Source organism: Fusarium oxysporum, chromosome 8, assembly GCF_000149955.1.
Source record: "Fusarium oxysporum f. sp. lycopersici 4287 chromosome 8, whole genome shotgun sequence".
NCBI lineage: Eukaryota > Fungi > Ascomycota > Sordariomycetes > Hypocreales > Nectriaceae > Fusarium > Fusarium oxysporum.
The window spans coordinates 1,588,489-1,598,565 of NC_030993.1; the positions used below are offsets into that span (position 1 = coordinate 1,588,489).

A 10,077-nucleotide genomic window follows, 5' to 3' on the forward strand; every position below is an offset into this window, starting at 1 on the left:
GCTTGATGAGAGGGGGTTGCCACGATGTCGGAAACCGCGAGCAAGCATCAATAGCGTTGTTGCGATCATTTTGGACGAGCTCTGGCGAAGCTGGCTGGCAATCACCTCATGACCAGCCATGCGTTGGGCAAGACTGGAAAGAGCAGCAAGTAGCGGTCGTGGAACGAGTCTTTGCTCCTCGTTCATCATTCTAAGGCGCTCGATTAGGCTGTTAAACAGTTCGTTTGCGCTATCCAGGGCGCAGAAGATTTGCAGGTTTGAATGGACAGTATCGGCAACGGACGCCAGAACGTCAGAATCGGCGGTCTTCGCGCAAGCTCCAAGAATGTCAGATAACATGGCGTAATCTTCGGCCATTTCCATAATGTCTCGAACAGCGGTGAACATAGCCAGAGATAAAGAGTGGCCCTTCATGATGAACTGCCCAGTTAGCTCATCACGCAAATGTGCCCCAATGCTGCTCCTTAGAGCAGTACTGCTACCGCCCATCCGTTGCAATAGCTTCTTGAGTGACATTGGCTTTCGTCCTGACAATGGATCATTTGACAGTAAAGGGAGCCCCACAACATGCTTCACAACCCTGATTGCATTGGTGATGTCTTGTTCCTCCTCAGCGACCGAATAGTTACCAGCTCGTCTTAGCAAGTTTCCTCTTTCAGCCCTCTTCTTCTCAGATAAAACATGAAGCGGAAGTTCAACTAGCAACCTGCTAGAACACGGACCTGATACGGGGTCGATTTCCGCGGCACAATGATAACCACCACGAGCGATAGTCCACTGCATATATTGAGAGACGGAAAAGTGACCGGTTCGAACGAGTTCCGTGACAAGGTGATAGACGAGGTTCTTCCGTGCCTTGTCATTGACGGCGATGTTGTCGAGTGTCTCGAGAATGGGCGTGGTAGGGTTTACACGAAATTGGCTCCATTGCCGAATTAAACGGGTTGCGGCATAGACCTTGGCTAGACCTGGACGATGGAACGAAGTTGCCCACTCAACTACTGTCTTCATTATCAAAGACTTGTTCTCACTCGTTGCCCAGCATGCTGCGGCTAAATGATTATCGCTAGATTCTTTCAAGGCGGCATCAAGCAACTTGACTAGCTGACTCCGCCCGGCAGGAGGGGAAGCAGTACTGGACACTACCAGACGTGAGTTTCGTGAATTGATGGCATGTAGTGCCTTTCGAGCCTGCTCGTCATCAGAACGCAGACAAGCATGTAAAGTATCCTTGTACGTCGACCAGGCTCCGGGGTTGATGAAGCTCTCTGGGTTGGAACGAATTAATGAGCCGAGCAAAGCTGACAGTCTACTGGAGAGTTGCACAAGAAGATCCTGGTCAGGGTCGTTGGATATCTGGTCTTGCTTAGTCAAACCGTTTGAAATAAGAGTTGCGTGTAAACCTACCACATGCAAGTGGCTGAGTAGAGCAAAAACAAGCCTCCGGCCATACTTGCGTGACCTGAGAAGGTCTTTCCAGTAAATCTGAGCAATGAGCAGCCACATGGGAATACGCGACTGAAGACTATTCTCAATTCCAGACACAACCCAGTCAAGGTAATGATCTCGATCTAGCAACTGCTCTGAGTAAAGGTTCGTTGCTAAGCGGATGCTGCATGGCAGTTAGCTCCTGTGCTTCTGGACCAATAAGCATGTCAACTTACGCATATGTGACTCGATTCTTCCAGTCATTTTCACCAAACCCAGCAACAACGGCATCGACAAATTGCTCAACAAAAACGGTCCAGTCGCGAGCCCATTTCAGTTCGCCACCCATAACAAAGGCACCATTGACACCTTTCCTCTTCAACCCCCTGATCTCATTGGCACCGACACACTTTGCTAGCCAAACAGCTCGCTCGGCGGGAACATTCTTGTTCAAACATTGATCGAGTAACGTTCTTCCGCGAATGCCGTGGGGAATTGTTCGGCTGAGGCGTCTAAGGGATATCGCAGGATTTGCAAGGTCCTTGAGCCAGACCTCTCTCTTCGTATCCGTGAGCGTGACTCGAGGTGGTGGTTTGAAAGTCGAGGGTGCATTGATCTGTCCTCGATGTCTGCGCTGAGTCAGAACTCCCATAAAAATAGTAGACAGTGCATTCAGGCCAGTCTTTTGCTTCAGGGCCGGGAAGATGGCAAGCTTAGCAGACGAAGTTTCAGGAACATTTAAGTTCACCTTATCCCATGTTCCTTTGGTAATCGCTTCGCTGCTCCACTCGTCTTCATGATGTGCTCCATTCCAGGGAAAGAAATCGGCGTATCCAGAGTTAAGACCTTTGCTGAAAGGGTCGACGGGATTTCGTACTGCGGTTTCGGGTCGGTTGGCTGAGAAGTATCGTGGCGCGACGGAGGGAATCTCGACGGCGTAGGGTTTTGGTCGGGCATCTTTCTTGGCTGGCGCAGGCGCAGTCGCTGTAATTCGAGGAGCGAATCTCGGTTGTGAGGTTACTGGCCGACGTGTCGGCATCGGCATCAAAGTTGAGCTGGCGCTGCCGGCAGGGCTGCCGACCATAGCTTGAAAGGGATCGGAATTGGGTATTCGCGAGGGTGTAAGAGACTGCGGCGATTCGGATGTAGGTAAAGAACTAGAAGAAGCATTGTGTGACAACTCAAGCCGAAGACGTGAGCCGCCTCTTCTAGGTGTTGTGTGATAACGATTAGGGGTAGCATCGCCGGCGTCGGCCGTTAAATCGATGAATGGAGCATCTTTTCGAACTGGCGAGGCGGCCGCCATAAACTGCTGCTGATGTGATAATGATCGCTGTGGAGGGGGGCGCTGAACGGGTAACGACGATGAGCTCACGGAACGCTGAGGCGGCCGCGGATGGGCACCCAATGTGGTCCGCGAGGTCATTTCTGGGTCGTGGGCGGAGGCGCCATTCCGAAAAATCTAAATAAAGGGATGTGTAGACTTGTGTTGTATCTGATGATGATGGATAACCGCAGTAAACGCGATTCCTGGGAATGGTACTGCGATGTCCTACAGTATTCGGTGGCGCCTCAATACTCGAAGGCGAAATGGTGTCCAAGATTTGCGTTCCTATAGTCGCGTTGTCGTTGATACGTTGGTAGCGTCAGGTTTGATGAGCCAGCCGCGCAACCCCAAGCATAAATGGGCAAATAATCAACGTGATTCGGGGATCCGAACTCGATTGTTGCCCATGCGTTCTATCATCCCCCAACTATCACAGCCGCCGTTGCCGTTGTTGTTCCGGATCGATGGAATGGAGCCACGCACGCGAATGGCTTCGATTTGGTGGAGTTGGGTTGTTCGAGTCAAAGAGGAGGAAGATACGGATGCACAAACTGGAAAGAATAGTGTCTAGATAGCGAAAGTATGTACACGAGCGGCACGGAACCCCGACCGAGAGCGGCAACTGTCGATGGATTATGAGATGTACAGATGTGGATGGGGTCAGACGGGGCGAGGTAATGTTAGGTAGGTAGGTTGAGTTAGAGCGTTTCTGAGGTGAGGCAAGGCAAGGTTGGCAAGGTACTAACTTAAAAGAGCCCTCAAGAGGAAATATGGAGACGAGACGGGTGTGGAGATGGAGGTAGAAACTACCAACGGAGGGATGGCTAGTGTGCCGCGACAACAGGGCTTTTGCGTCACAGGACCACTTGGACACTATATCCGCAAAGTACCAATTACATAGCTTCGATAAGTTTTACATGGATCTGCCCCCCCATCCGGGCTCTCAGCCGTCGCTTGGTCGGTCCCTTGAATCGTTTATTACGCTGGAACCCTGCCCGGACATTTTGAATTTGGAGAGGGCTTTGTTCGTCGGTTGTCTCTTGATTCTCGAGACTGCCCGTGCGGGCCCGACCCGAGCTACGGGCTTAGACTACGGCTATGGCTGCGGATAGGGACCGACGGGGTCTGGGACTGGGAAACCAATTCCATTACATGAGTGTTATTACAGCGCAAGTCTTGAGGATTTTGGACAAGATCGATAGGGGGAGACGCTGAGCGTCAAGTGGCGATACATCGTAAGAGATGACTCGTGGCTGGTTTACGATCTTATGCTAATGACTGAGGAATCCTGAATAACAAGCCAACCCTCTATCCGTACAGTGCTACGTGTTGACTCTCCAAGGGATAAGCGGGTGAATTGTTTGTAAGGATTGAGATTGACGGGCGGTTTGAAGTGAAAGCGTTGAGGTCGCATCAGATTGCATAACATTGTTGTGTTATTCAGGGGTTACAGTTGGCTACCTGCTTGGCGATCAAATAACATTACAGCCCCCAGCCAAAAGCCATCAACCCCGCTTGGAGGCACACAATCGCGCAGCTTAAGATCTCAGAGAAGCATTTGCCTCGTGGAATGCACGTTATCTATTGGGGTCTGTACAGTTGCACAGCGCTTGTTGGGAGTGACTGATGAGAGGCCTCAGGTGCCGTTTGACTCTGGTAAAATGTCATCACATTTGGATGCAGAGATACTCGTGCAAGCAAGTAACTCAACTGGGAAATACATTGTGCTTAACCTGAGCACAATAACGAGTTTCTTTCTCTCAAAGGCTTGTTCCATATCAGTAGGACATGGATGTCAGCCATTATTCGACCAACCAAGTAAAGACGACCATCCAGCCATCATTTCTCAAGGTGCTTCTCATGACGGCATTCAGCCGGACGAGAGCGCTTCATTCGATGGCATATCGCCTTTCCAACAACTTTCAGCTCCCCCCTCTCCAGCCAAGCCTAAGCGAATGGGTCATTCTTATGTCAATCATCAACCGTCACCATTCACTTAGCTCAACCCCCAAGCCAAGCCACTGTAAATAATCGACCGATAGTTCCCCATCCAGAACCTCGATCTAACAGCATCAGCGGCCAAGCCATGGTCTGTGTTCCCACCTAAAAACAACTCGCCTTGGCTGGCCCTTGCTTCTCTCTTCCCGGCGACATGGGCGTTGGGACCTGGGCTTCCGGGGAGGGAATAAACACGACATCGGCGCTGACACAAAGCGAGATGCCTGCTGTAAGCCACTCGCAAGCCCCGATGGCTGTGTAGCTTCGTGAACGGTAGATACCCCTCGCCGGTGACTTGATGACTGTCGCCAAACTTTAGGTAAAATTGAATAAGTCTATTCGCTGGGATGATTGGACGAGCCTCTATTGCCTCAGGAGGGGACTCTGTTGTGCGGATCATGGGGTTCAACTTCAATATGGTGCTCCTGTTGGCCCATACCAGCCGCTCTTGGCTTGGCCATCATTCGCTTCGCTTGACAGGGTCGTGCGCTTGTGTTGCGGTGTGCCAGTTGATGCGGAGAAGATACCCGTAGATACGGGGTGACTGTCTTATCAGCTCACATCCAACGCCGTCCCATGCAAAACAAGCCTCTTCATGCATGTATCACGGCTAATTTTACAGCACCAGGTCGAGCCTCCAGACTCTCAAAACTTGTCTGCCAGCTGGTCCGACTTCTTGGAATGGAACATCCTGTCTTTTCCGTCGGGATCCAACCCCGGCCCGAGATCCTCTACCGACTGGCCAGTAGGGGTAGTTACATAGCTGTATGAGCACTTAAAGTCTAAAAATCGGTGATTCTGAGAGTGAGTGAGGAATAGACTAATGACTTTCAACAGACAGTGCAACAAACCTTCCTCTTTGGGGGAGACCATTGTGTTGCGGCAATGTTGTTCCGTAACAAGGCCTTTTCACATGCAGAGTTCCGTAATTCGTCTCATGTCTCTTTGTATTGTACTGTAGATCCTTTGTACTTGTGCCCCTGTACGAAACGGTGCCTTGAGAATCATGTACGGGTAGACGGCTGAGGGTTCCTGAGACACCCTCGATATGATATGCGAATACCGGTAGAATAACTCCATCTTAACAGTAGGCTGAGATTCTGATGGGCTTGCTGGATTGAGATATCTATCAACAATAGGCCACGCTAGCTCATCCCATGTTTCTCAGAATATTGACGCATATTTTCCCCACAATCATGTAGTTCCCCGTCTACATGCACCTAATAAGAACTCACACGTAACGCAGGGTATCGGATCGTCCGTGGCCCGCCGGATCAATCCGTGCGACTGTGTATGTACGTCGTGCAACCCACGACTATTGCTATCCCTTGCACCAGTTAAGAAGAGGCATGACATCTTTGCCCGTCCCTCCCAAACGCAGTCAAGTGCACGGTCACATAGGGGAGGGAGTGCTACACTTTGTGTTGTTTGTGATGGGACACGGATCGTCACGGGCTCGGAGGTCAAACAGCTGTGAGCCAAGTCCCCGATCCGGTAACTGGTGACCACACCACACGTTGCCAAGCCTAGCGACGCGGCTTGCCAAACGTGGACGCTGCGTGAGACAAACACGCTCGTATCTCATTGCCAATCCCGTCGGACCGTAGCACAGCAGAAATGCATGTCAAGTGAGACAACATGTCTCCAAAATATTCAAAATGTGAATTCGGTTATCTGCGTGCCGTGTTCAAGGAATCTCCTTGAGAGTACAAGTTGTCATCTCAAGGGACACAAGGAAAATGTTATGAAAGAAAGGCTCGTGCTGCCCTACCAGATGATTGCCGCCCCAGCTTATGTAAAATCAACTCCTCCTGTGCAAACAGTTGCGGCCACGATCAAGTATGGCACTATATTCGTAGCAAACACATATACAAAAGAATGTTCCCGCCTGAATCTTGTATCGTCTTAAACAGAAAGAAAAAGAAGAGGAAAAGAAACGAGTGCGTCCATTCGGATCAGGCGATGTCACTATTACAGCTCTGCAGCATTAACTGACCACTCGCTCCAACCTCTCTCCTCACCGGGAAGCTTGATGCTCTCCCATTCATCTCTGGTAACGCTCTTCCACTCATCAACGGGCAGCCAGCCGATTCGGGCACGGTCGCCGAAGCCGCCAACCCAGTAGATCTTGGTTACAACCAGACGCGCCCAACCGCTCTCATGGATTACATTGCCAGGCAACCAGTACTTGGCGTCCTGGTGCTTGCGTGTGAAGCAGGCCGCAAGCTTCAGTGCTGATACCGGTGTGGTCTCGATGGGCTCAAGATACCCAAAGAGGGCAAAACGTGGCAAGTTGGCCGCAGAGTAAGGGACAGTGTCCGGCACGGAGAGCGACTCCTCCGAACGGCTGTTGTAATCGTAACTGGAGAGGAAGGGGATATATGCCGAGAGTCTTGAAAGAAGGGAGATACGCTTAGCGGGCGGATAGGGTGGAACCCAGTTCATGGAGAGGGTAAGGTTTGATCCAGCCCGAACGTTCCTGAACGTTGTTGCGATCTTGATCTCGAGAATGGTAGGGTTACCTTCATCCTCACAGTCCGCCACATAATCCATCATTCCGATAGGGACGCCCTCAAGTCCATTACTGTCGGTCTCGGGTTCTATATTAGATCGTCCAGAAGGGAAGACGGTCGAGAGTGTCGCAAGCTTGGTAAGAGCAAGGATGCGGCGCGCCATGACAACGGACTCGTGGACCGTTGGGATCTTATGAGGAGCGTTTGTATCAGCGTTATCGTTGTCGCCAAAGATATTGGACGCCGGCGTGAAAGCCTGCGCCGTGGCAGCAAAGCCTGCTATGGCATGCAAGATCTTCATGATGTCGTTCTTAATCGTATCGCGTAGGCAGAGTCGATGACACTGAGAGGCTGATGAGAAGGTTGACCTGTGATGCGCTGGACACGGTTAACCAAGAATGAGAACACGGGCAGGAAGATGGTGACAAGGTAAACCAGGCGAGGCGGTGGGAAATCCGATGGCTTTTGGCTTTGGATTCTGCTGGCGCGTGAGGAATTCGCTAGTGAACAATGGCGGAAGTTGGCCGCGCTAAGCTGAGGGGAACTGATCCCATGATGGATGATGTTACTCTCGCCAAGGCTATGTCACTAGATTGATAAGATTAGATCCTTGCATGTTATCGGCTGAAATCGGCTGGCGACCGGTCAACTGCCAACACCGACCCACAACATTTCGATGTTGCAAGAAGGCTGATGAGGAGTCGTTTATTCAATTTCTTGATATGAATCAGTAATATTATACCAGTATTGTGCGAGCCAGCCGGCTACGAAAGGTGTATGTATTGCATTTATACTGCTAATAAGAGTCCAAAAGAGACAAGCAACTTCTGACTTCTGACGGCCTGACCTGAACGACGAGACCTAGGTAGGTGAGTTTAGTATGACTTAGTAGGATTTTAAACCCGTAGTTCATCTTGGCACTCTGGATGAAGTTCGTAAGTTTTCTTGCTCCCTGTGGGGAGTTTCCTAAAAGATCTCCTTCGTCCAAATTTGGTTATGAGCAAGGATAGTATTCAAGCAACATTCCAGTTTGAAAAGTCTTCGTACTCTGAATGAGCTGTTATTGCTCGTTAGTTGCTTCAAGGCTCACGGTGTATCTTGATCAAAGCCTATCTGTCGTTGAATATTGTGTGAAGTCATGGTCACTGCCCAGTTATATCTTATTTGTCACTTTCGAGACAGCTTTCCGACTTGGCAAACCAGGGTTCAAATCCACGACACTCCACGACACATTTGTGAATATGGCGTGGATATGGATGCTGACTAATAATTTCGATGTGGAATGGGTGGAAATGGATCCATTATGGAAATGGATCCATATTGTGGAATTCGTGGAATGGAAACCTACTTCGTCCAACAATGGTAATTAATGGGTCCCGCCCGCCCTCGGTGACGTCAATGTTTTTGTCATTGGTCCATTAAAATCCGCCGTTGCTTGACGCAAAGGCAACACACCCACCGACGTTCCTGTTTCTTGTTATGCTGGATATTCGTAGCCGAACCGATATACCTATAGACGCGCCTTGCCGTCTCTCTCCGTCAAGATCCAGCTTTTGTAGAGCTGAAAGAGCCGTTGATTGTCCTCTTCTGTTCGTTCTGGAACGGATGTGGTTGACTTGGTAGGATGGGGAGTGGCCATTTCGATTTGGGGTAGTAACGCGAGTAACAGTGAAGCCCCCAGAATGGACTCATTGTGTACGGAGGAAAATGGGGTGGCAAATCGATGTTGTGTTGTTGTGGGTGATAGAAAGTACTTAGGATATGCGGGATTTCACAAGGAAATCAAGGTATTTTCGAACCCCACCTAAAATATTCCACGATTTCCACATGTGGAACATGTGGAAGGGGCTTCGTGGCGTGGATATGGAAATGCTGAAGCCCACGTGGAATGGAATGGAATGGATATGGATCCACATTATGGATCCATATGTGGATTTCGTGGTATGGATTTGAACCCTGGGAAAATCTGCCTCGGAGACTGCTCTATCATCATCATCTGGCACTGTTTTCTAGAACCTCTAGCTCAATACTTGGACAAACCAGAGTCTTCTTCTTGTCATAGTCCATTTCCCATGCTTGAGCATTCTAGAATGTTAGCAGCATGAGGGCCATTGACATTGATCCAGCTGATAACAACCACCTTCAACATTACTTAGTTCTGGGTTCTTACTGATCTGGTGGTACACACTTAGAATCAGCCGACTACATGGTTTCCGAACTCGTGTGGTCTTTCATTGTAAAATAAAAATGAAGCCGAGCCCACACCGCGATGATCACATCCATATTAGCCTCTATTTAGAATTAATGAGATGAAATTTACAAAAATAATGGGATTCATCGAAGAAGCCACCTGCGTAAGTACGATAGCCATATAATCCAGCAGCTCAACAAATACCATGTGAGCATGAACGAATGAAAGTGTCAAGGTCATACGTGAGTTAGTTACCTTCGTCTTACCCTAAGGTAGGTGCTTTATAGTCGAGAAAAAATGATCCGCCTTGTGGTAAGGTACATGCTTCGAAGACGGGAGACCATCATAATTTAAGATTGCGTGCCTTGCTCAAGCGACAGCACGTCAGCAAAATGGAGATCATTCCAATTTGAGGTCCAACGATTACTTACTTACCTTAGTGGATTAGGCATGTACGTCTTGGTTGCAGTAGCAACCATCCCTAGGTAGATTTGAAGGGACAGCCAATAGCGTTTCAAGTGGGGTCCTGCCCGATCACAGTACTTGTAAGTTGTTGATCAGATCTTCATCGAGCATCCAGGTTCTTGCCATTCAGACCTGTCCTCTCCAATTTCTTTTCC

General features: G+C 49.6%; 3 protein-coding genes across 5 annotated transcripts in view; 1 reads left to right on the plus strand and 2 right to left on the minus strand.

The window, feature by feature from the left end:
* FOXG_18495 (uncharacterized protein) overlaps nt 1-2,854 on the minus strand; it is a gene marked incomplete at both ends in the record, with an annotated part of 4,765 nt that extends 1,911 nt beyond the window's left edge. The window contains 3 exons of the mRNA XM_018398587.1: nt 1-1,356; nt 1,408-1,612; nt 1,665-2,854. Of these exons, the coding sequence (XP_018237078.1) occupies nt 1-1,356; nt 1,408-1,612; nt 1,665-2,854 (2,751 nt within the window). The remainder of the gene's footprint in view (nt 1,357-1,407; nt 1,613-1,664) is intronic.
* Nucleotides 2,855-3,714: 860 nt separating this feature from the next.
* Nucleotides 3,715-7,949, plus strand: FOXG_18496 (uncharacterized protein). Of its 3 annotated transcripts, none has more exons than XM_018398588.1 (2): nt 3,715-3,990; nt 4,039-7,949. In XM_018398588.1, exon 2 carries the CDS (start codon nt 4,417-4,419, stop codon nt 4,753-4,755), a length of 339 nt encoding a protein of 112 aa, XP_018237079.1. In that variant the 5' UTR covers nt 3,715-3,990; nt 4,039-4,416; the 3' UTR covers nt 4,756-7,949. The 3 variants fall into 3 exon arrangements, with proteins under 3 accessions (XP_018237079.1, XP_018237080.1, XP_018237081.1); XM_018398589.1 differs by having other exon boundaries at nt 3,723-4,344; nt 4,396-4,863; XM_018398590.1 differs by having other exon boundaries at nt 3,723-3,990; nt 4,056-4,863.
* Nucleotides 4,167-8,487, minus strand: FOXG_03163 (uncharacterized protein). The gene has a single exon (XM_018380743.1). The coding sequence runs from the start codon at nt 7,565-7,567 to the stop codon at nt 6,725-6,727; it is 843 nt and encodes a 280-aa protein (XP_018237082.1). The 5' UTR covers nt 7,568-8,487; the 3' UTR covers nt 4,167-6,724.
* Between the last annotated feature and the right edge of the window lie 1,590 nt (nt 8,488-10,077).